Raw genomic sequence first — 23,711 nt, 5'->3', positions numbered from 1 at the left:
ATTACCAAAATGCTTTGTATGTCACTATTTATTTATTTATTCTTTTCCTTTAATGAAGTTGGGATGGGTGAGCTCAATGGAGATTTAAATTTAACCATCCATTCATGCCTTATCCCAATCCAAATTCTTATCAGACAAGTCGAAATGGAGTTTATTTAATTATTATTATAATGATAATTATTATTTTGTAATTTTAGGTAAAATTTGAGTTTGTAGAGTTTAATTAAATGGAGTTAAATTCAGGTTACAGCTATTTTGATAATCATAACAGTAATAATAATAGTATAGGCCAGATTCATGCTTCAGATACTTTTACCTGAAAATTTTAAATATGTCATCTTTTTATATAGCGACTGAATTTGGATTGAAATTGCCTGATCATTTATTAACGAATTTGTTATATTTTGCTTTAGTTCAAAAAGTTAAACGCTGTTATATTTTACTCTTGCTATGGTATATTATAGCCGAAAATTCAATGAACGAGATAAAAAATTTGAAACAAAACAATAAATGCAAAAAATTAAAGTATTGATGTGTAATATTTCTATTTCTCTCTCCCTGAAAAGTTTTCATAGATCTAAAATATTAAAGATTAGAGAGAAAGAGAGAAAATTAAAAAAATGTAATTGTGTTACTTGAAAAATAATAGTCATTTACTTATAAAGTTAAAGTTAGAATGCCATTTGTTTAAAGATTGAAAGATTGGAGTGTAGACAAAGAAAAGTAAAGTTGAATAATGCCTCTAAAAAAAAATTTCTAGCTTTCTTATATTTATCTATATATATATATTAATAATGTCTATTTGTACTCACTCTCTCACTCCGTATATATAAAATTGCAATCTTTCTTATACTTCTCTGTCTCTCTGTCTCTCTCTCTCTATATATAATGTCTATTTGTATACACTCTCTCATTCCACGTGTACAATGATCAGTTTGACTTTAGTAAACGATTTTGGAATCTTTCATTATATTTATATATATGTATAGGTTAAAATTATAAAATCTTCGCTACTTCTAATTTTGATCATAAAATTTTAGTTTGTTTCAAAAAATTCTTACACTTCTAAAAGATGATCACATTGCCCTAATATTCGTATCCGACTCGCTAACGGTGTTATGAAATAATAAAATTAACCTTATTATTTAATGTTAAATTAAAATTACAACAATACCCTTTAAAATTAAAAAAAAAAATAATGTTTTAGAGAGAGAGAGAGGGGTGAGAGTTTTAAAGGTAAGATTTAAGGGTATTTTTGTAATTTTAAGAAATAATTTTTAGTTTTTAATTTAATATTAAATAGTAAGGTTAAATTTGCTATTTCATAACCTAGTTAACTCGGACACTAATATTGAGGCAGTGTGATTACTTATTAAAAGTATAGAAATTTCTAAAACACGTTGAAATTTTATAATCAAAATTTGAAAGTAGTGACGGTTTTATAATTTTAACCTTATATGTGTATATATGTGTTAATAATATCTACTTGTACACACTCTCTCACTTATAGATATCTATATTATAAATGGAAGAAATGATCAATTTGACTTTACTTGGAATTTTGTATTGTGGGGCCAATATAAGAGAATTCAGAAATGTTATGAATATTTTTGAATTTTGATTGAATTGTCGGGTCTCTTTGAAAATTTTACAAAGTATAAGTAGGCTCAATAATATAATTACCAAAACATTTCTATATAAAATTGTAATTAGAGAAAGTCCGAGCAGTTGCCTCCACTGAGCTCTCCATGGCTCCCCCACCACACCGAAAGGGACAATTAAAAGAGAAAGGAAAACTTTCGTGATTGAAACCAACTAATGTGGCAATCAATGTTTGAGATAAACATCTAGGAGAGAAATTATGTTGATTCTAAATGTTGATAAGAGTTTTTGTTGACTTACAACCAATTGAATTTTGGAGCATTACTCAAAAGAGAAATTAGAATCCTATTCGGTTATGAAAATTTCGTTTCATTGCGTGGAAATGATCCACACATATAACCTCCCATGAAAAATTGTAAATAAATATTTTTAAACAAGTTCATTCTTTTAAGGTTAAAGTGAGAAAAATACCCTTAATGTTTAAAATTTAGGCAAATAACACCTCTACCGTTTACTTTGAATATATATGTCTGTTAAGTTGTCTGTTACGTTTTAAAAAAATGGACAAATAAAGGTTTTGTTTGTATAATATGTTAGAAAATAACATTTAAGTAGTCATATGCATTGCACATGATTATATTAAGTAACAAATTCCCTAAAATGTCATTTTGGTCTCTCCAAAATGCCATTATACCATTTTCCATATAACCATATGATGTCATTTTTTGTTAGGGTACTTTGATCATTTTACATTTATTTCTTTATTTATTTTCACTTTTTTCTTTCAAATACATAAGGATACTCTAATCTTTTTATCGCTCTACTTACTGCAAGCTCTTGTTAAATGTTCGCACTAAAAATAAATATTAGATACTTTTAAAAATTTATAGAGATTATATACCCTATTTACATACCAAAGGATTATATTGCTCGCCACCCTTCTTTCAATTCTTTAAAAAATACTCCATAGAATGAGTTGGCAAATATTTTGTGTCCAAACTACGATGGGTCCCAAATGTATATAGGTCTTGCCAGTGTCTAGCTTGAGCAGAATGGTCCCAATTAAATAGACTTAATGTAATGGAATACGCTTAGTAAACGTCAGTGGCAATGTTAAACTCATTTTACTTTCGTCCTATTATAAAATTGTATGTGTGTGTGTGAAACAAAGGGTTAGCTCTGAAGTCTCACACATTTGCCAGAGAGAGAAAGAAGAGCAACAAGGGAGCAGCGGCAATGACAGAATCACATCCGATGAACGGTGGAGATGGCATTTACAGCTACACAAAGAACTCCATATATCAGGTAGCTAGTAGATTAATTACATGCTTGACATATACATATAAATTTATATCAGCATCTGCGTATATATTGGTTGAATAGATATTTTTTTTTTTTTCTTCTTCTTCCTTCCTTCCTAGTTGTTGAATAGATACTCTTAGCTCTTTAAGTTTAACATTGAACTCAATTGGCGGCTTATTGACACCAATATATATTTGTGGGGCAAAAATTTCCCCTTTCAATTAAGACAAAACACATCAACACATAAGGGGACCATCACAAATACTGAGACTATTCAACCTTTAAATTGGGCCTCTACAAGAAGTTTGGGTTTGGTTAACTAAGCATAATGGGCTGAGCCCGAAATGATAAGACCCCAAGCCCAATTATTAATATATTACTAAACCCATTTTAGTAATAGTTCTATTAGAAGAAAAATTATAATATATGAAAACTAAATAATGTAAATCCTTGTTATAAGGATAGTATGATGTAATTCAGATTCTTAAGGTACAAGAAATGCGAGTCCTAAAAGGAATCAATTATGGTTTTTCCTACATAAAAAGGGCATAGGACCCTCAATAGCGGAGACACAGAAAAAAGGGCAAAGCCCCCAAAAATAGAGATCCAATTCTCATCGCCAGAACTACGTTCTGACCTAATTCTCACGCTCCATGCGGGATACGTAGGCAATCTAGGTAATCCTAAGTTCGGTTATATCATCAAAATACCCCCTCATCTCTATATAATATCTCTAGTTCGTTGTTTTTTCTATATTATTATTTTTGGTGTAGTAATTGTAGAGAATTCGTCGACTTGTCAAAGTTGAATGAATTTTTGCACATACACTTTGGCACTGTCTATGGGAACCGTATAGAAATATACCCCCATGAGTGATTAGTTATCTGGCTCAGAACGTGATGAATGGGATTTGAACCTATCCCTTTCCAACCACCAAAATTACAATCGGAGTTCATCCAGGCGAAGTCTAGTAACGTGACGTGTGCGTTCAAATCCAGCAAAGTGATTCTCTAGGATTTGAATCCAATCCTTTCCCATCGCCAGTCAGTACCGAAGGTCTCCACGCTTGGCAGACTCCAAAGCCCGTGTTCCTCACACGGCCAGATCTTTGCACAACAAGTGCAACCGTCCAACCATAATGCGCAACATACCAAAAGTCATAACACTTTAAATTAAAATCTCCAACGTGACTTTCATCCGTACGAAGTCCAGCAACGTGATGCATTCACGAATTCTGATTCCTTGGGATTTGAACCCAGCCCTTTTCCAAGCACCACGCATTGACAATTCCGTGTTGCTCACACGAGAGAAGGATCTACACATAGATCTAGCCGGTGGGATTCTCAAACGACCCAACCGAACGTGTTTCAATTATGTTCCAGAACACATACAGACATATGGGATTTCAACACAAGCCTTTTCAGACACAATGTGGTGATGGGTCTCAGATAAGTTTCCCAACTTGATTTTTATAGTTAAATCTTCATTAAAAACTATATATATATGTATATATATATATTTTCACACATAATGCAATCATGATACAAAAAGATTTATGACTTAGTCAATTTTAATGTATGTGATAAACAAGAACGAGTAAATACTTGTTGCTAATTAGAATTTCTAATTAAAGTGGAGGCAAGCCTAACCACAAAAAGTCTCGGACCTCAAGAGTTTGTAGGTACCAAAAAACAAAATTTTCTCTAAGGCACAACGAGTTGCAAAGAGGAATAAAATCATCTTTGAACCTCAAGAGTTCGAGGACTTCAAATTTCCTCCAAGGCACAAAGAGCTGCCGAGGAATAAAATTACATGAAAATTACCTCGAATTAAAAGGAGTCGACGGTTAAAATTTTCATATAAAATTCTCTAAGGCATAAAGAGATGCTGAGGAATAAAATTCATCTTCGGACCTCAAGAGTCCGAGGACTTCAAATTTCCTCTAAGGCATATTGAGCTGCAAAGAGAAATAAAATTCATCTTTCGACCTCAATAGTCCGAGGACCTCAAATTTCCTCTAAGGCACAAAGAACTGCTGAGGAATAAAATTCGTCTTCGGACCTCAAGAGTCTGAGGACCTAGAAATTTCTCTAAGGCACAAAGAGCTGCAGAGGAATAAAATCATCTTCGAATCTCAAGAGTTTGAAGACTTTAAATTTCCTCTAAGGCACAAAGAGCTGCCGAGGAATAAAATTACATGAAAATGACCTTGAACTCAAAGGAGCCGACGGTTAAAATTTTCATATAAAATCCTCTAAGGCACAAAAAGCTGTTGAGGAATAAAATCATCTTTGGACCTCAAGAGTTTGCGGACTTCAAATTTCCTCTAAGGCACAAGGAGCCGTTGAGGAATAAAATTCATCTTTAGACCTTAAGAGTCCGAGGATTTCAAACTTCCTCTAAGGCACAAAGAGCTGCTGAGGAATAAAATTCATCTTCGGACCTCAAGAGTCCGAGGACTTCAAATTTCCTCTAAGGCACAAGGAGCTGCCAAGGAATAAAATTCATCTTCGGACCTCAAGAGTTCGAGAACTTTAAACTTCCTCTAAGGCACAAAGAGCTGTCGAGGAATAAAATTCGTCTCCGGATCTCAAGAGTTCGAGGATTTCAAATTTCCTATAAGGCACAAAGAGCTACTGAGGAATAAAATTCATCTTCGGACCTCAAGAGTCCGAGGATTTCAAATTTCCTCTAAAGCATATTGAGCTGCAAAGAGGAATAAAATTCATCTTTGGACCTTAAAAGTCCGAGGACCTCAAATTTTCTCTAAAGCACAAAGAGCTGCTGAGGAATAAAATTTGTCTTCAGATCTCAAAAGTCCGAGGACCTCAAAATTCCTCTAAGGCACAAAGAGCTGCCGAGGAATAAAATCATCTTCGGACCTTAAGAGTCCGAGGACTTTAAATTTCTTCTAAAGCATAAAGACTTGTCGAGGAATAAAATTACATGAAAATTACCTCGAACTCAAATGAGTCGACGGTTAAATTTTTTATATAAAATCCTTTAAGGCACAAAGAGCTGCTGAGGAATAAAATCATCTTCGGACCTTAAAAGTCCAAGGACTTCACATTTCCTCTAAGGCACAAGGAGCTACCAAGCAATAAAATTCATCTTCAGACCTCATGAGTCTGAGGATTTCAAACTTTTTCTAAGGCACAAAGAGCTGCCGAGGAATAAAATTCATCTTCGGACCTCAAGAGTCCAAGGATTTCAAATTTCCTTTAAGTCACAAAGAACTGCCGAGGAATAAAATTCATCTTTGGACCTCAAGAGTTCAAGGACTTCAAATTTTCTCTAAGGCACAAAGAGCTGTTGAGAAATAAAATTCGTCTTCGGATCTCAAGAGTTCGAGGATTTCAAATTTCCTCTAAGGCACAAAGAACTATTGAGGAATAAAATTCATCTTCGAATCTCAAGGGTCTGAGAACCTCAAAATTCCTCTAACGCACAAAGGCCTACCGATGAATAAAATCATCTTCGGACCTCAAGAGTCCGAGGACTTCAAATTTCCTCTAAGGCACAAAGAAGTGCCGAGGAATAAAATTACATGAAAATTACCTCGAACTCAAAGGTGTCGACGGTTAAAATTTTCATATAAAATCCTCTAAGGCACAAAGAGTTGGTGAGGAATAAAATTCATCTTCGGACCTCAAGAGTCTTCGGACCTCAAAATTCCTCTAAGGCACAAAAAGCTACCGAGGAATAAAATCATCTTCGAACCTCAAGAGTCCGAGGATTTTAAATTTTCGCTAAGGCACAAGGAGCTGCCGAGAATTAAAATTACATGAAAATTACCTCGAACTCAAAGGAGTCGACGATTAAAATTTTCATATAAAATCCTCTAAAGCACAAAGAGCTGCTAAGGAATAAAATCATCTTCGGACCTCAAGAGTCCAAGGACTTCAAATTTCCTCTAAGGCACAAAGAGTTGTCGAGGAATAAAATTCGTCTTCGGATCTCAAGAGTCCGAGGATTTCAAATTTCCTCTAAGGCACAAAGAGCTGCTGAGGAATAAAATTTGTCTTCGGACCTCAAGAGTCTGAGGACCTCAAAATTCCTTTAAGGCACAAAGAGCTGCCGAGGAATAAAATTCGTCTTCGAACCTCAAGAGTCCGAGGACTTCAAATTTCCTCTAAGGTACAAAGAGTTGCCGAGGAATAAAATTACATGAAAATTACCTCGAACTCAAAGGAGTTGATGGTTCAAATTTTCATATAAAATCCTCTAAGGCATAACGAGCTGCTGAGGAATAAAATTCATCTTCGGACCTCAAGAGTCCGAGGACCTCAAAATTCCTCTAAGGCACAAAAATGCCACGAATCAAAATAAATTACCTCGAACTTAAAGGAGTCGACGGTTAAAATTTTCATATCAAATCCTCTAAAGTACAGAGCAGTGTTGAGGATCAAAATAAATTACCTCGAATTGAAAGAAGTTGAAGGTTAAATTTTCATGTAAAATCCTCCAAGGCACAAAATAGTGCCGAGGAATACACTTTCATGTAAATTACCTACATCGCCACCATCAAGGCATATTGTCCCAGCTTTTCAAGTGACATATAGTAAAGAAAAAACAAAAACGAGATATATTTTTCTTTCCTTAATGAGCGCAACACCTTCTGTAATGAGATAAGCAGCCCTAAAGAGAGATTAAGAAAAGAAAATTTATTCTCTCTTTTTCTTTCTTTGGCTGATAAAAACAAAAATATATATGTTGTCTCACATCTATAAAGTACGACTTTATCGACTCCTTTATATTAGGAAACAATTGCAAAGAGGGCCCATTGGTAGCAGAGGAGGCCCACGAGCCATCTCCAAGCACTGTGTCCAAAGGACACTTTTTGCAATAATCTTTCCCCCATTTTTTACAAACAAAAAGCCTAACATACTTGGTCCAATATGAATGGAGGACTACCTAGTCACGGTTACTCTTTTTCGTGGCCTCCTCTCATTTTTAAGTCCTCAGACCTCAAAGGTCTGAATGTATCAAAGAATTCCTCTAAGGCACAAAAAGCTGCAGAGGAATAAAATTCGCCTTTGGATCTCAAGAGTCCGAGGACCTCAAAGTTCCTTTAAGGCATAAAAAATTTTCGTAAAATAATAATCTTCAGACTTCAAGAGTTCGACGGTATCAAAAAATTCATTTAAAGCACAAAGAGTTGCTGAGGAATAAAATTCGTCTTCGGATTTCAAGAGTCCGATGACCTCAAACTTCCTCTAAGGCATAAACATTTGTTGTGAAATAATAATCTTAGGACCTCAAGAGTCCAACGGTATCAAAAAATTCCTCTAAGGCTCAAAGAGCTGCCGAGGAATAAAATTCGCCTTCAAACTTCAAGAGTCTGAGGACCTCAAAATTCCTCTAAGGCACACAACTGCCACGGAACAAAATGACATGAAAATTACCTCGAACTCAAAGAAAGTCGATGGTCAAAATTTTCATATAAAATCCTCTAAAGTACAAAGCAGTGCCGAGGATAAAATAAATTACCTCAGAATCAAAGAATTCAAAGGTTAAATTTTCATCTGCTAAGGCATAGGTGAATGCTGAAGAATGAAAGTTACACAAAAAATTACCTCGGACTCACTAGAGCCGAAGTATAAATTTTATAAATGGCTTAAGACACAGAAGAGTGCCGAAGCAAAATACGTTGCCTCGGAAGAAAATTCGAAGGCCAAGATTCTACAAAAATAACGATTCAAGTAGCAAAAGGCATGAGAAGACGATCACTAGTATGAAGAGTCTATACGCATGAAAAGTCGATTATTAATAAATAGTAGCAAACAATGCAGAAGGTTGATCATCTGAAGTTGACACTACAACAGTTTTGGTTTTTACCAGTGCTCAAAAGCGTTGGTAAAAACCTTAAAAAGCGCTGGTAATTTACCAGCGCTTCTTCAAAAGCGCTGGTAAATCCAGTGTCGGTAGGCCTTTACCAACGCTTTTCCAAAAAGCGCTGGTAAAGGGTTATTTGAATTTTTTTTTTTAATATTTTTTTTTCCCCTATGCTAGCGCTTTTTGGAAAAGTGCTGGTAAAGGGTTATTTGAATTTTTTTTTTTTAATATTTTTTCCCTATGCCAACGTTTCTTAAAAGAGCATTGGTAAAATTATTTACACTTTTTTTTTCCCATTATTGTTTTTGGAAAAAAATTTCTTCACGGCTACTAAATGCATCCTAACACAAGTCAATATAAAAATACCAACCAAACAACCACAAGTTAACCTTGCCAACATGAAAAATACCATCAAAATTGACTACTAATACCACTACAAGTTAAGCCAGTAAAAAATGTATACTAATACAACCACAAGTTAACCTGCCAATATGAAAATACCATCCAAATTGTCTAGATAAAGGTACTAAATGTCACAAAAAAAGAATTAAGAATTTTTAACAAATGTAGTACAAGTTTTTCAAAAAGAACCCATCCAAGGCGAAAGAAATTCAAAAAGCACAGCCACGACCCCATCTTCAACTTCAACAAGTCTTCTTGCCCATTTGATTTGAATTACCCTACATTTTTTATAAATTCATCAAGCGCACATTATAATAATTGAAAATTTAACATATATATAAGAGAAATTAAAAGTTCATAACCTTAACTGAATTGGCATCACGACTAGAAAATGGATTTGGGGATACTCTAGGAGGAGCATTTAAAGAATCAGAATCCTTCAAAATAACAAAACAAAATACATGAAATCTTGGCATAAGTAAACATATATTTAGTAAAGAGTAAAACTAATAATAAATATACCTGTCCACTACAATTTTGTTATTGCATCTGCATTAGCATAGCCACCTGTTGTTGTAAATTTTCCAACTTGTCGTCGTAGTTGGCTCGTAAATTTTCCAACTTGTTGTCATAGTCGGCTTGCATTTTTGAAATCGTCTCCTGCAACTCTACACGTGTAGCACATGCCTCCTCTTGAGATTTTTTAGCATTATTAATCAGTTCAGCTTTACTAGGAGAGGGCCCCCAAACATCGCTTGGTGTAGGCCCGAAGCCAAGCATCCGCACACGACCAGTTCTCTCTTCTCTCCTCACAATGGAGAACAAATCATTGGAGCTGCCAATAGGCGAGTCAGAGTAACTTTTTTGAAGTTCTCTTATGTTTTCCTACCCAAAAAAAAAAAAAGTTTGATCTACCATGACATACTACTATGAAACATCCAGAATTGAAAACCCTAGATTCTAAATAAAGTACAAAAGAACTGAAATCGTAACAAGCTATGAACATGTAATGCTTAAATATACATGTGCATGTATAATATATATATATATATATATATATATATATATATATATATATATATACCTAAGCTTTCATGACAAAAACAAAAGGATTTAAATGAAGTAAATAGAGAAAAAAAAAATCAAATTTTTATCAAATTAGTAGTTCTTTTAATACATTGTGCTAAAGTATACACTTCATAAAAAATGTAATCGAGTCGTTATAGAAGAGGAAAAATCAAATTAGTAGTCTTTTGAGGTACCAGATATTGTGCTAAAGTATACAATATGATTAAAGAAATTGCCAACTTATGAGTACTGTTGTTTGTGTCTAAATTTGAATGTCCCATCTAATTGAAGAATCTTATATAGGTAATTGGACAAAAGACTTGGTGTGCAATTATTATTATAGGACACATAATTCTATGTCTGTTATTTAATTAGATTCACTAGGCAAAAGTTTTTGCACCTAATATTATATTTTACTTTTTCCCTAAGTTATCATTTGTAGTTTCCTAAGCATTTTCTGTCCTCAAATGGGCAAAAATGTAGAAACCAAATGTGCTTCCTGATTCAGTAGAAAATAATTAGTATAAGATATGTATAATGCAATAGAAGAAAAAGCAAGTAAAATTGTTAGCAGAATAATTTATCTGGATGCATTTATTCTTCCAAACACTCACTATCCATAGAAAGAAGGAAAAAAAGGTGAAGGGTGAAATTGAATTTGAGTAATTTACTAAGGAGATGTGTAACCTCTTCTGTAATTATGTTTCTTTCTGCCTTTAAGTTTGGTATACTTTGATGTAAATCAGCATAATTTCTCAGTGATCATGATTTGTGTGTATGTGTGTGTGTGTGAGAACTACTAATTTGATTTTCATGCCAAGCTTTTTGAAGATGGAAATCTTTTCAGAACTGAAAAAAAAAAAAAAGAATCTGAATTTGATTAGAAATCTGCAGAGATTGAATCTAAAACAATTTTTATCAACATGCCAAGCATTTTGAAGATGGAAATCTTTTCAGAACTGAAAAAAAAAAAAAAAAAAAGAATCTGAATTGGATTAGAAATCTGCAGAGATTGAATCTAAAACAATTTTTATCAACATGCCAAGCTTTTTGAAGATGGAAATCTTTTCAAAACTGGAAAAAAAAAGAAAAAGAATCTGAATTGGATTAGAAATCTGCAGAGATTGAATCTGAAACAATTTTTACCAACATACCAAGTTTTTTGAAGATGGAAATCTTTTCAGAACTGAAAAAAAAAAAAAAAGAATCTGAATTGGAATAGAAATCTGTAGATATTGAATCTGAAACAATTTTTATCAACATGCCAAGCTTTTTGAAGATGGAAATCTATTTAGAACTGCCAAAAAAAAAAAAAAAAGAATCTGAATTGGATAAGAAATCTACAGAGATTGAATCTGAAACAATTTTTACCAACATGCCAAGTTTGTTGAAGACGGAAATCTTTTCATAACTGACAAAAAAAGAAAAAAAAGAATCTGAATTGGATTAGAAATCTGCAGAGATTGATTCTGAAACAATTTTTGTCAACATGCCAAGCTTTTTGAAGATGGAAATCTTTTTAGAACTGAAAAAAAAAAAAAAAAAAAAAAAAGAATCTGAATTGGATAAGAAATCTGCAGAGATTGAATCTGAAACAATTTTTCTCAACATGCCAAGCTTTTTGAAGATGGAAATCTTTTCAGAACTGAAAAAAAGAAAAAAAAAAAAAAAGAATCTGAATTGGAATAGAAATCTGCAGATATTGAATCTGAAACAATTTTTACCAACATGCCAAGTTTTTTGAAGATGGAAATCTTTTCAGAGTTGAAAAAAAAAAAAAAAAAAAAAAAAGAATCTGAATTGGATTAGAAATCGGCAGAGATTGAATCTGAAACAATTTTTATCAACATGCCAAGCTTTTTGAAGATGGAAATCTTTTCAGAACTGGAAAAAAAGAAAAAAAGAATCTGAATTGGATTAGAAATCTGCAGAGATTGAATCTGAAACAATTTTTACCAACATGCCAAGTTTTTTGAAGATGGAAATCTTTTCAGAACTGAAAAAAAAAAAAAAAAAAAGAATTTGAATTGGATTAGAAATCTGTAGAGATTGAATCTGAAACAATTTTTTTCAACATGCCAAGCTTTTTGAAGATGGAAATCTTTTTTGAACTGAAAAAAAAAAAAAAGAATTTGAATTGGATTAGAAATCAGCGGAGATTGAATCTGAAATAATTTTTACCAACACGCCAAGTTTTTTCAAGATGGAAATCTTTTCAGAACTGAAAAAAAAAAAAAAAAAAATGAATCTGAATTGGATTAGAAATCTGCAGAGATTGAATTTGAAACAATTTTTATCAACATGCCAAGCTTTTTGAAGATGGAAATCTTTTCAGAACTGAAAAAAAAAAAAAAAAAGAATCTGAATTGGATTAGAAATCTGCAGAGATTGAATCTGAAACAATTTTTTTCAACATGCCAAGCTTTTTGAAGATGGAAATCTTTTCTGAACTGAAAAAAAAAAAAGAATTTGAATTGGATTAGAAATCAGCGGAGATTGAATCTGAAATAATTTTTACCAACATGCCAAGTTTTTTCAAGATGGAAATCTTTTCAGAACTGCAAAAAAAAAAGAAAAAAAAAAAAAAATCTGAATTGGATTAGAAATCTGCAGGGATTGAATTTGAAACAATTTTTATCAACATGCCAAGCTTTTTGAAGATGGAAATCTTTTCAGAACTGAAAAAAAAAAAAAAAAAGAATCAGAATTGAAATAGAAATCTGCAGAAATTGAATCTGAAACAATTTTTATCAACATGCCAAGCTTTTTGAAGATGGAAATCTTTTCAGAACTGAAAAAAAAAAAAGAAAAAGAAATCTGAATTGGATTAGAAATCTGTAGAGATTGAATCTGAAACAATTTTTATCAACATGCAAAGCTTTTTGAAGATGGAAATCTTTGCAGAACTGAAAAAAAAAAAAAAAAATCACAACAAGAACTTTATAGATTATGAACAAGTGTTTAGTGGCCTTTACATAGCTTGTTTATAATATTTGAAGGTTTCTACATTCAAAAGACTATTGCAACAATATATGAGTAACAAATTAATACAAACAACAAACAACAAATAGCAAATACTTCTTTTCCACAACACAAATCAATCAACAAGAAGCCTCCACATACAATGATCCCATACTCCCATGCTTTTCAACAAATACAAGAAAGTAAATTGCCTCCACACGGGCCGATGATTTAAAAATTGGCCACTTCAAGGCACGTGACCCCCTAATACAGCATAAAGAGTTTAAAAATTGGTCACTTCAAGGCACATGACCCCCTTTTTGCAAAATGGAAGCATGAAAACTTACAATCATCTCCGAAGCAGCAGCATCAGTAGCTTTGCCATCCTTATTTACATCTGTGCGGATGAATAAATCTGCACGAGAAAGCTGAATACCTTCATCTTCCTCAATCTATAAAAGAATACATTGTGATATATATTATTTACCACTAACATTTATAATCATTCAACGACATAAGAATTGAAATAATTTATATTTTCCATAAAAACTTCAACTAACCTCGGTAGAAACACGTGCAAAGCTTTTTGTCCCTGTAGTATGCATCATTGTTTGCTTCCCACAACGTTCTTTATTTTTTTTGCTGACCTCCTACAAAAAGTGAGAAAAAGTAAAAGTTCTTTGAGTAAAGAACATTCCACCTAAAATAATGACTGAAAGCAGATAAACTATAAATTCAACTCATTGACTTCAAAAAACATTGTGATAGATGGAGGATTACCTTCGCCATAGGCGTACCCCAATGCCTAACCAAAAATTCCCAATCTTTCTTCATCTGTATCCCTAACTGAGTAGTATTCATTTTTCAACTCACACTTGTACCCCCTCCATTTTTTTTCTGATGGAGGATATTGTCCACTGTTTTGTCATGATTCCCATATCATATTTTCCCTGAAAATGTGATAATTGTTGTATGTTAGTCCACTTTTTCCATAAAAATTATTTTAATGTTATTGAAGGGTTTTACCTTTACAATGTTCCACATATCCTACTTCAACCGTTTAGGCATCTCCCACCAAGTTTTGTAGCACAAAGGAGCTAATTCACACTTCCGGGCAAGTGTTCCCAGATAATTAGTATATGTACCACTCTCAGGACCGATCGGCTGTCCAAACTTATTAACCCTAAACAAAAATTAACAATTGTAGATGTTTAGTACAAAAATAAAGATAGAAATCCTTTTTTCTCCTTCATATTGAATATAGTCTAATTATGTAAACTATATAAGATGATCTATATATATATATGTACCTTAAAGGTAATAAGGTTTTCGCGTCTATGACATTCTTGCATCGTGTCGGACCTCGTCTCTTCTTCGGCGGTGGTTGGGATGATTTTGAAGTTGAAGCTTCGGTATTTTGTTCACTCACTTTTTCCACTTCACTAACCGTTCGTTTCATTGTCAACTTATTATTTATCCTTCCTAGAAAACAAACAAAAAAGTGAAAATTCAGTTAAGAGAATGTAATCAAATTGTTAAAAAAAGACAATAAAATTGTAATTCAACACAACATCTAAACATCAGCACGACCAATTTAATAACTATGACATAGTGGTAATTATTGACTCTTGTTCTAGGTTAAAGTATTAAGTTAGATCCAATGCAACCGATTACAAGCCAATCTGTAATGCCATCGAGAATCGATGAATAAAATAGCTAATGGATGACAGATATATAGTTGAGCAAGATCAACAATTCAGTGAATTATCCCTCATTGGACTACGTCTCTGGTTTTTCCCTGTTTATGGTCTTTCACATGAAAATATTGTGTCCATACTATATTTTATGCATGAATATTGCGGTTATGTTGAAAGAATTCAAAACCTAACGGATATAAACAAAAATCCAAATCACAGTAATCATGACTAACTAGCTAAATTTTAAAGAGTTTAATTGTAATTCAAAAAGTTACTTTGTTGCAAATTAATATCCATAAGACCTATTCATTCTCTCTCTAGGTCTAATTTACCAATATGCTTTGACGCATCAGAGTTTTGGGCAACAATCTCACGTACTAACAACTTTCTTTTTCCTTTTCACTTTCCGTTAATGTCAACATGCTCAGCACATGCATCCTTTGTAAAATAGCATCCCTATAAAACACTATTTTGTATGTTCCATCATTTTACATACCATCGCAAAACTGACTGCATCGACATAGAGCCAAAAATGGCTCTTCTCTTCAATCTTTTCACAAAAAAAAAAAGGAAAAAAAAAATAATAAAAAAAAATGTTACCACAACAAAATGAAAAGGACTATTACAAATTATATGACTAAGTGTGGAGGATATCACTCGCCAATTGTAGAATATAATTATATGTGACGACCTTTCTTAGTTCAACAAAGCATCACAACACAGAAAGCATTTATTTCTGGTGTGGTCATAGTAATTCTATACAAAGTAAATCATTTTAAAAATTTAGAATTTCCTTTTTATAGCAAATTAATCTCAACTAAGAGTTACAACAAATTATAAAATAATCAAGGAATACAGTACTTAAGACACAATAACAGTAATATAGAATAAAATCAGTGGTTGGCCCTATAATAACAAAAAAAAATCATGTAGTTAGAAATTTTATCCCACCATAGAGAGTAATTTTAAATTCATCCGTTTTTGTCGACATTGATGATTGCACGATTGCACTAATTCTAATCATGAAAGAAATACATTCCAACATACATACGTATAAGATAATGTTATGATTATCCTAAACTGGTCTATGAATTAGTTTATGGTCTCTGAACTTTATTGAAGTGTATTTTTTTAATAATAATAATTAAAAATAAAAATAAACCTTTATTGAAATATGTACTTATTTTGTGACTCAGGTGGAAGCCATAATATCACAACATCCAGAAGTATCTAGTGTAGTTGTTGTTGGACTTCCAGACACTCGATTTACGGAGATGGTTGTTGCTTGTATTCAAATAAGAGACAATTGGAAATGGATTGATTTGGGATCTCATATCTCAGCAAAGAACATTGAATTTTGCTTATCCAGTGAGATCCTCCAGCACTTCTGTAAAAAGTATAACTTAACTGGGTATTTCTATTAATCTTTATACTATATCAATGCTTACTTTCAGCCTTTTTATTTCATCTTCTCATTCTTTATGCTATAGGTATTCATACAGCCTTTTTTTTTTTTTTTTTTTTTCGCAGGTTTAAAATACCCAAAACTTTTGTTATATGGAAGAAGTCATTTCCATTGAAAGCAACTGGAAAATTAATAAGAGATCAAGTTAAAAGAGAAGTTATATCTCATGTTCAATATCTGCCTAGCAATCTATAACTACAATTTATTTATTTATTCGATTAATTAATTAATTTCATCTAAGAAGTGGGTGTGGAACATTAAAAAATAGTAATAATAATAATATTATTAATTTTATCTACCGTAAATTCCAATTCCTATTTCTATTCCAATTTCCAATTCCAATTTGGAATTTGGTATTATTATAACACGGTTGTGCTATTTGCTAATACTCCTGGCTTTCTCAACTCTTTCCCAATCCAAAAACCCTAGAAGAAGGTGCAGGAAGGAAGGATGGTCTCAAAAACTCTCTACTTTCGCATGCAAACTTCAATGGATAATTATTGATACAATTCTTCAACGAAGAATGTGGGGATTGAATGGTGCCATGTTAATTTATCAAGCAACTACGACTAAGACGATTGAGACAGTGACCACAACTTCGACCCCTACAGAAAATAGAGAACAAGGGAAACTAAGAAGAACAGAGAAGAAAAGCAGCCGATGCCAATCCAAGCTAAAGTTTAAGAGTTAAAGTTTCTCATTGTTGGAACATAAAAAAAAAAAAAAAAAAAAAAAGAAAGAAATTACCTAAAAAACGAAATCAGACAAAACTTGTTCTAACAATCCAAGCTAAGATCGATTATTTCCTCCTGTACAAAGAAAAAAAAATTAAAAACAACAATCTTAAGTACATAATGAGATCAAATAGTGGTTGCAGAATCATTGAAATTAGGAGGATGCGTTGTCACGTGAAATCAAACCCACCTGATCTCAAATCAAACCCACTCGAAGCACTTCTTCCCCTACGCACTCGAAGCACTTCTTCCCCTTCACGTGAAATTAGGAGGATCTTGTTTACTGCTTTGGTTATTTCCGTATTCCCGGCTAGATGACGGCACTTCTTCTCCTACGCACTCGAAGCTGAATTGCTTCAAAATCTGCTTTGGCTGTTTCCTCCGAATTGTTGTTTCCGTATTCCCAGCTAGATGACGGCTAGATGATGTCTAGAATAGGAATGGGAAGTGGAGAATGGCTGAAGGATTAGGGCTATTGCAAAATGAAAGGATTAGGGCTTTGCAAAATGAAATGGGAAAGTAGAGAATGCAATGTTAATTCCCCACAAAATGACATAATTTTAGGGCCCAAATATTCTCTATATATAAAATCAATGGAGGGAAAAAATGGAGGGAAGGGAAAAAAATGGAGGGAAGGGAAAAAATGGGGACACCTATACCAGCGCTCCGAAAAGAAGCGCTGGTATTACACATATACCAGCGCTCCTTCAAAAAGCACTGGTACTATTACCATTACACCTATACCAACACTTCTAAAAAAAGTGCTGATATTACACCTATACCAGCGCTCCTAATAGGAGCGCTAGTAATATTTAGACCTATACCAACGCTCCTACAAAAAGCGTTGGTACTATTACCATTACACCTATACCAGCGCTTCTAATAGAAGCGCTAGTAATATTTAGACCTATACCAGTGCTCCTACAAAAGCGCTGGTACTGTTACACGTATACCAGCGCTCCTATAAAAAGCGCTGGTATCATTACACCTATACCAGCGCTTCTAAAGAGAGCGCTGGTAATATTAGACCTATACCAGCGTTTTTTTAAAAAACGCTGGTAAACACCTAATATGTTGTAGTGTGATCATCAATGCTAATCATGAAAGTTGAAGCTAATTGCTCAAGAAAAACACTAGGTTGATCTCCAGGCTGATCACTAAAAATGATCACCAAGGTTGGTCACCATCATTATTCATTAAGGCTAGTCATCTAAGCTAATCACCGAGAGTGATCACCGTCAACCTAAGAAAATAAAAGCACTAATAGCTTGAACAGAAGAAGGCTCAACATAAGACGTCACCTTTGAGCATGGGGGAACCTCAGCTACAACCTCTTTGGAAGCCTTGATTTTGGGTCTTCGTACTTTCCAAGAAGACAAATATAAGTCACCGTCGTCAGGGCATACTGTCCCAATTGTTAACTATCTTTTGGTTTACTACAGTTACCATTACAATTCATTAGCTACGATTAATTCCGTCTAGTTATGACTGCCACGTTAAACTAAAGGGAATTGGGGGCAAAGTGTGGGGGCAAAAATCTCCCTTTCCAATTAAAACAAGACACATCAGCACATAAGGGGACCACTACAAACACTGAGACTATTCAACCTTCAAATTGGGCCTCTACAAGAAGCTTGGGCAAGGTTAACTAAGCATAATGGGCTGAACTCATTAAGAAGGCCTGAGATGATAAGACCCCAAGCCCAATTATGAATATATTACTAAACCCATTTTAGTAATAGTTCTATTAGAAGAAGAATTATAATTTATGGAAACCAAATAATGTAAATCCTTGTTATAAGGATAGTATGATGTAATTCGGATTCTTAAGGGACAAGAAATGCGAGTCCTAAAAGGAATCATTTATGGTTTTTCCTTTATAAAAAGGGCTTAGGACCCTCAATAGTGGAGACACAGAAAAAAGGACAAAGCCCCCAAAAATAGAGATCCAATTCTCATCGCCAGAACTACGTTTCGACCTGATTCCCATGCTCCATGGGGGATACGTATGCAATCTAGGTAATCCTAGGTTCGGTCATATCATCAAAATACCTCCTCATCTTTATATAATATCTTTAGTTCGTTGTTTTTTCTCTATTATTATTTTGGGTGTAGTAATTGTAGAGAATTCGTTGATTTGTCAAAGTTGAAAGAATTTGTGCACTACAATATTGTTATGAGAAATACCGCCAAACCAGGCACCACATAAAACACAAAGATTTACCTGATTCGGATAGAGCCTATTTCTATCTCTGGGGTTTGATGGTGTTAACACATCTAAAAAGATGAACAAAATAATGATGATGAAGATCAATTAAGCATAGAGAATTATAGAACATGATCAATCCATGAAGCATGCAGGAAAACTGCTAAAAAGTGTAGCACATTAGACTTTGTTGGATAATTAATTCAAACTGGTTGCCAGTAGTTCAATTAAAATTTTCTTTTCCTAAACAATTAAACTAAAAATATATATATGCATGTCACCTATTTGAATCATTTTACTGGAGATTAAAATGACATAAGCATAACCAGAAATCTCATAACAATTTAGGTTGAGAGTGTCTGGGATTTAATCCAACTGTATTTTAATCTAACATGAATCGCACATAAAGCCCATTTTTTTGAGACACACCCCATACCGAAACAAAATTTGAGGCACAACTTTACAAATATTAAGTAAACAAAATAGTAAAAATCTTTTTGTTACTTTTTTTATTCCCCCCCAATAAAACGAAATCATCGAAGAAAGGCAAAACTGTACTAGAAAAGGGAAGCCCTCAAAGAATAGAGCAGCAGCTCCAAAACAACAAAAAAAATAACCAGTGAACTATTAGTTGCAAGGAAGATAATCTATAGATTTTTTGACTTGGTATTCAAATTCCAAAAACAGAAAAAAGGATATTTTGTATCCATACTAAACTGATGTCTGAGGTATCAATTTTGAAATTTGGGTTCTTTTTTCCTTTTGTGTTTTTAGTGATACTCTACTACTCTTCTTTATTGTCCAACATGAAGAACAGATAAAGTAAAGAATCAATTCAACCATATTGACCGAGTCCAATTTTGAGTTCACTCAATATAAATTTCAATAATTTTCAAAACAGTTGGTCCTCTATCATGTTAAATGGTTGTAGGTAATGTGTGTAAGATGCATTAGATACACAAAGCTAAGGATATTAGAATGCAGCTAAATATTCATTTTTTTTTTTTTTAAATTACTCAACTATTTCCTAGGATAAGATGAAATTTTATCAGAGAGAGTCCCATAGGAGTATTTCACTTGTTTTAAAACAACAAATATTAATGAAAACATAACAAAAGAGTTTTGTGTATGATTAATATAGGAAACATCAATCATTAGATATGCATGTTAGGTGTGCGAACAATCAGATAAGTCAAACACACATTAAATATTATACCTAGGTGTCATGTCTCTCACATTAATGCTTCATACATTCAGAAGAGTGCATGTAACAGAGGTTAAAGTTAATTGACAAGGATTTTAACCTAATTTTGAGTCAACTTATCAAAATGGTGGCCTATTCCTGCTTTATTTTTCTACTAATGTGTTTTTATCATGGTTATATTTTGGAGCCCTACGCCAACTTTGATCAATAGCAGATTTCAAAAACTAGAGCAGAAATGAGCTCCGCCATGAAAGGGGGCAAAAGTTTTTTTTAGCAACACCACCAAATCTGATAGCAATGACAATGATTATTATAGCAACAAAGTAGTAACATCTTTTGCCAATTTTACAGAGAACAGTTTCAAATGTTGCAAAAGAAATGATAGATGAAGCAATTGCAGAGAAGCTTGACATAAAAAGCCTCACTTCTAATTCAAACACATTGCGCATAGAAGATTTGGGATGTTTAGTTGGGCCAAATACCTTCATTGCCATGCAAAGTGTGCTTGACGCCATGGAAAGGAAATATCTTTCTCAAGGACTTGCTTCTAAAGTGCCTGAATTCGATGTTTTCTTCAACAATCATGCTACCAATGATTTCAATACCCTTTTTGCCTCCCTCCCTCATGATAGGCAATACTTTGCTGCTGGAGTGCCTGGTTCTTTCTATGGCCATTTATTCCCCGAGTTCTCTCTCCATTTTGTGTATTCCTCTTGTGCACTCCATTGGCTCTCTAAGTTGCCTGAAGAGTTGCTGGATAAGAACTCAGAGGCATGGAACAATGGAAGAATTCACTACACAAGTGCCTCAGAGGAAGTAGGTAATGATTTTGCAGCTCAATTTATAAAAGACATGAACATCTTTCTAAGTGCCAGAGCTAAAGAGATTGTAGCTGGAGGGATGATAGTACTGATCCTGCCAGGTTGTCTGGATGATATCCATTATTCTCAGCTCTCAATAGGCCTGTCGTTTGACTTCATTGGGTATAGACTCATGGATATGGTGAATGAGGTAAGTCTGACTTTTAAATTGAAGTCCAAAGAAATAAAATCTACCAATTGAGATCTATGTGACCAAAATTAAGAAGTGTTAGAACTTGTAGAGTGATGAAACAATATGTATTGAATATATATATTGAATCTGTCTTTAGAACTATACAAAAGGCATATATATAGGATTACAAACTTGGAACGTGTGTGTGTGTGTGTGTGTGTGTATATATATATATATATATTTATATAAGTATACTATAAATATGTGTATACTCACCTATGTATATATACTATGTATTATAACAGCCCCACTCAAACTCAGGGTGCGCTTTATGAAGCTAGCTTGAGTTTGGAGACAAGATCATGAAAATAGCCCGGTGAATGAGATTTAGTGAAGATATTTGCCAACTGATCTTTAAAGGTAATAGACTGCAACTGCAAGGTATCTTGAAGGAGATGATGACGAACAAAGTGACAATCAATCTCAATGTGTCTAGTGCTCTCGTGAAATACATCATTATGTGTTATCTGAGTTGCACTCCTATTATCACATGCAGTAAATAAGAATGGCATAAGAGGAAACTCCCATGTCCTGAAGGAGAAAACGCAACTATAGTAGCTAAAAGGTAGTATTGACAAGTGCCCTGTACTCAGTTTTTTTGCTAGATTGAGCAACCACAATTTTTATTTTTATTTTTTTGCTACGCCAATATATGAGAGAATCTTTATGTAAGAAGAAAAAAAATTGCAATGGAATGACGATCTGTGGGGTCACTTTCCCATTCTGCATCAGTGTTGGCACAAAGTACAAGTAGTGATTTTGAAGAGAAATAAAGTCCATGAAACATATAGTGCCTCTGAGATAATCAAGAATGAAAAATACTACTGCAAAAAGAGTAGATCACGGTGCACCCATGAACTGACTAACGATGTGGACAGCATGAGAGATGTCTGGATGAGTGATAATGAGATATACTAAGCTGCCAACCAATTGTTGATACATAGTACTATAGTGAAGAAGTTCGCCATCATGTTGAGTGAGCCTTGTGATGAACTCATGAGGAGTATTTGTAATTTTACAATCAGTTATCCCAACTCGAGAAAGAAAATATGAAGAGTATTTTGCCTAGGTGAGATAATAGCCATTAGAAACTGCACTGATTTCTAGACCAATGAAATAGCTGAGGGGTCCAAGGTCTTTCATTTCAAACTAATTACTAAGAAACAATTTAGGCTCCTAAATACCCTGCAAATCAACTCCCGTGACAATTATATCATCAACATAAAGTAGGATAAGAATGATGCCACGGTCAGTGTGCCGAATGAATATATTAAAGTCATAAGAGCTTGAAGAGGAATAGAGTAAAGTCATAAGAGCTTAAGGAGTAATTAAGATAAGAAATGATGGAGCTAAACTTGGCAAACCAAGCACAAGCTTCCTGTTTGAGTCCATATAAGGCACGACAGAGTCTGCACACCTTATTAAGAGGATGAAATTCCTAGAGGCAAGTCAAATAGATCCCAAGTTTTGTGTTTTGGTAAGTGCATCTAACTCTTCTTTCATTAATTGCCACCACAAAGGATTAAGGGTTGCCTTGTGAAAGGTATAAGGTTAATGTAAGGTTACAAGAGTATAATAGCAATTAAAAATACTAAGATGTGATGGTAGAGCTCTTACTCGAGTGGAACGGTGAAAATCTGAAGTAGATGTATTGTTAGTTAGCTCAGATGGGCCAAATGACTAGGACTTGGTCGAAGAAGGATCGACTGCTTCTGCTGATCTTGAAGATTAATATTCGGGAAAATGATCGGTCGATATTTCATGGCATTATCAGAACGAAATATTTTGTTATTTTTCGAGAGAGCTATACTATTTGAGTATTTGGAAAAAAATCATCTGGTCGATATTTCATGGCATTATTAGAACGAAATATTTTGATGTTTTTGGAAAATTGAGTAGAACTCCTTTTAGCAAAATCACAATATATGTTAAGCAACTCAGAATGATTTTTTGTTAAGGATTATGACAAAGTACAGTGACCCCCCTATTATAGGCATAGTAGATGGCGGCCATTCATTAGAATGAATAAGTTCAAATGGAGGAAAAGTAAAAGACTCATTTGTTGGTCCCACCTTTGAATTAGGGTTTGCCATTTTAAATGTCAAAAAGTCCATCACAGGTTATCTACATTGAGTTCCAAGTGTTTCTGGCTTGAATAATGCATTCAATTGAACCATAGGGG

General features: G+C 33.5%; 2 protein-coding genes across 9 annotated transcripts; one reads left to right on the top strand and one right to left on the bottom strand.

Annotated features, from left to right (window-relative positions):
- Positions 1 to 9,205: 9,205 nt before the first annotated feature.
- LOC132295388 (uncharacterized) lies at positions 9,206 to 17,599 on the bottom strand. 8 transcript variants are annotated; one of them, XR_009478454.1, is made up of 10 exons: positions 17,257 to 17,594; positions 17,080 to 17,141; positions 14,481 to 14,652; positions 14,197 to 14,353; positions 13,951 to 14,120; positions 13,731 to 13,820; positions 13,518 to 13,622; positions 9,664 to 10,026; positions 9,504 to 9,578; positions 9,206 to 9,419 (listed from the first exon to the last, which is right to left on the bottom strand). XR_009478454.1 is itself a non-coding variant. In XM_059793655.1 (10 exons), exons 5-10 carry the CDS (start codon positions 14,029 to 14,031, stop codon positions 9,384 to 9,386), a joined length of 699 nt encoding a protein of 232 aa, XP_059649638.1. In that variant the 5' UTR covers positions 14,032 to 14,120; positions 14,197 to 14,353; positions 14,481 to 14,652; positions 17,080 to 17,141; positions 17,257 to 17,599; the 3' UTR covers positions 9,206 to 9,383. The 8 variants fall into 8 exon arrangements, 6 of the variants coding, with proteins under 6 accessions (XP_059649638.1, XP_059649634.1, XP_059649639.1 ...); XM_059793655.1 differs by having other exon boundaries at positions 9,510 to 9,578; positions 9,709 to 10,026; positions 17,257 to 17,599; XM_059793651.1 differs by having other exon boundaries at positions 9,709 to 10,026; positions 17,257 to 17,596.
- On the top strand, positions 14,508 to 22,447 carry LOC132296476 (loganic acid O-methyltransferase-like). Its single transcript, XM_059794675.1, has 4 exons — positions 14,508 to 14,582; positions 16,064 to 16,144; positions 20,828 to 21,487; positions 22,262 to 22,447. The coding sequence occupies exons 1-4, from the start codon at positions 14,508 to 14,510 to the stop codon at positions 22,445 to 22,447; spliced, it is 1,002 nt and encodes a 333-aa protein (XP_059650658.1).
- The last annotated feature ends 1,264 nt before the right edge of the window (positions 22,448 to 23,711 follow it).

Source organism: Cornus florida, unplaced genomic scaffold (genome assembly GCF_030987335.1).
Source record: "Cornus florida cultivar Cherokee Brave unplaced genomic scaffold, ASM3098733v1 CherokeeBrave_3.0.0_Hap2_Chr02, whole genome shotgun sequence".
Lineage (NCBI taxonomy): Eukaryota > Viridiplantae > Streptophyta > Magnoliopsida > Cornales > Cornaceae > Cornus > Cornus florida.
Note: the sequence above shows the minus strand (reverse complement) of the source record. Positions and strands in the feature narration are given on the sequence as shown.

Bases quoted from the DNA above. Each gene is read 5' to 3' on its own strand.
- LOC132296476 (XM_059794675.1), top strand. From the start codon at position 14,508: ATGACATTCTTGCATCGTGTCGGACCTCGTCTCTTCTTCGGCGGTGGT. The intron at 16,145-20,827 runs GTTGTTGCTTGT...CCAATTTTACAG, and splicing joins ACACTCGATTTACGGAGATG to AGAACAGTTTCAAATGTTGC. The intron at 21,488-22,261 runs GTAAGTCTGACT...ATTCTGCATCAG, and splicing joins TCATGGATATGGTGAATGAG to TGTTGGCACAAAGTACAAGT.
- LOC132295388 (XM_059793651.1), bottom strand. From the start codon at position 14,031: ATGAATACTACTCAGTTAGGGATACAGATGAAGAAAGATTGGGAATTT. The intron at 13,821-13,950 runs GTAATCCTCCAT...CACTTTTTGTAG, and splicing joins GGGGTACGCCTATGGCGAAG to GAGGTCAGCAAAAAAAATAA. The intron at 9,420-9,503 runs GTTATGAACTTT...TAAAAAATGTAG, and splicing joins GTGATGCCAATTCAGTTAAG to GGTAATTCAAATCAAATGGG.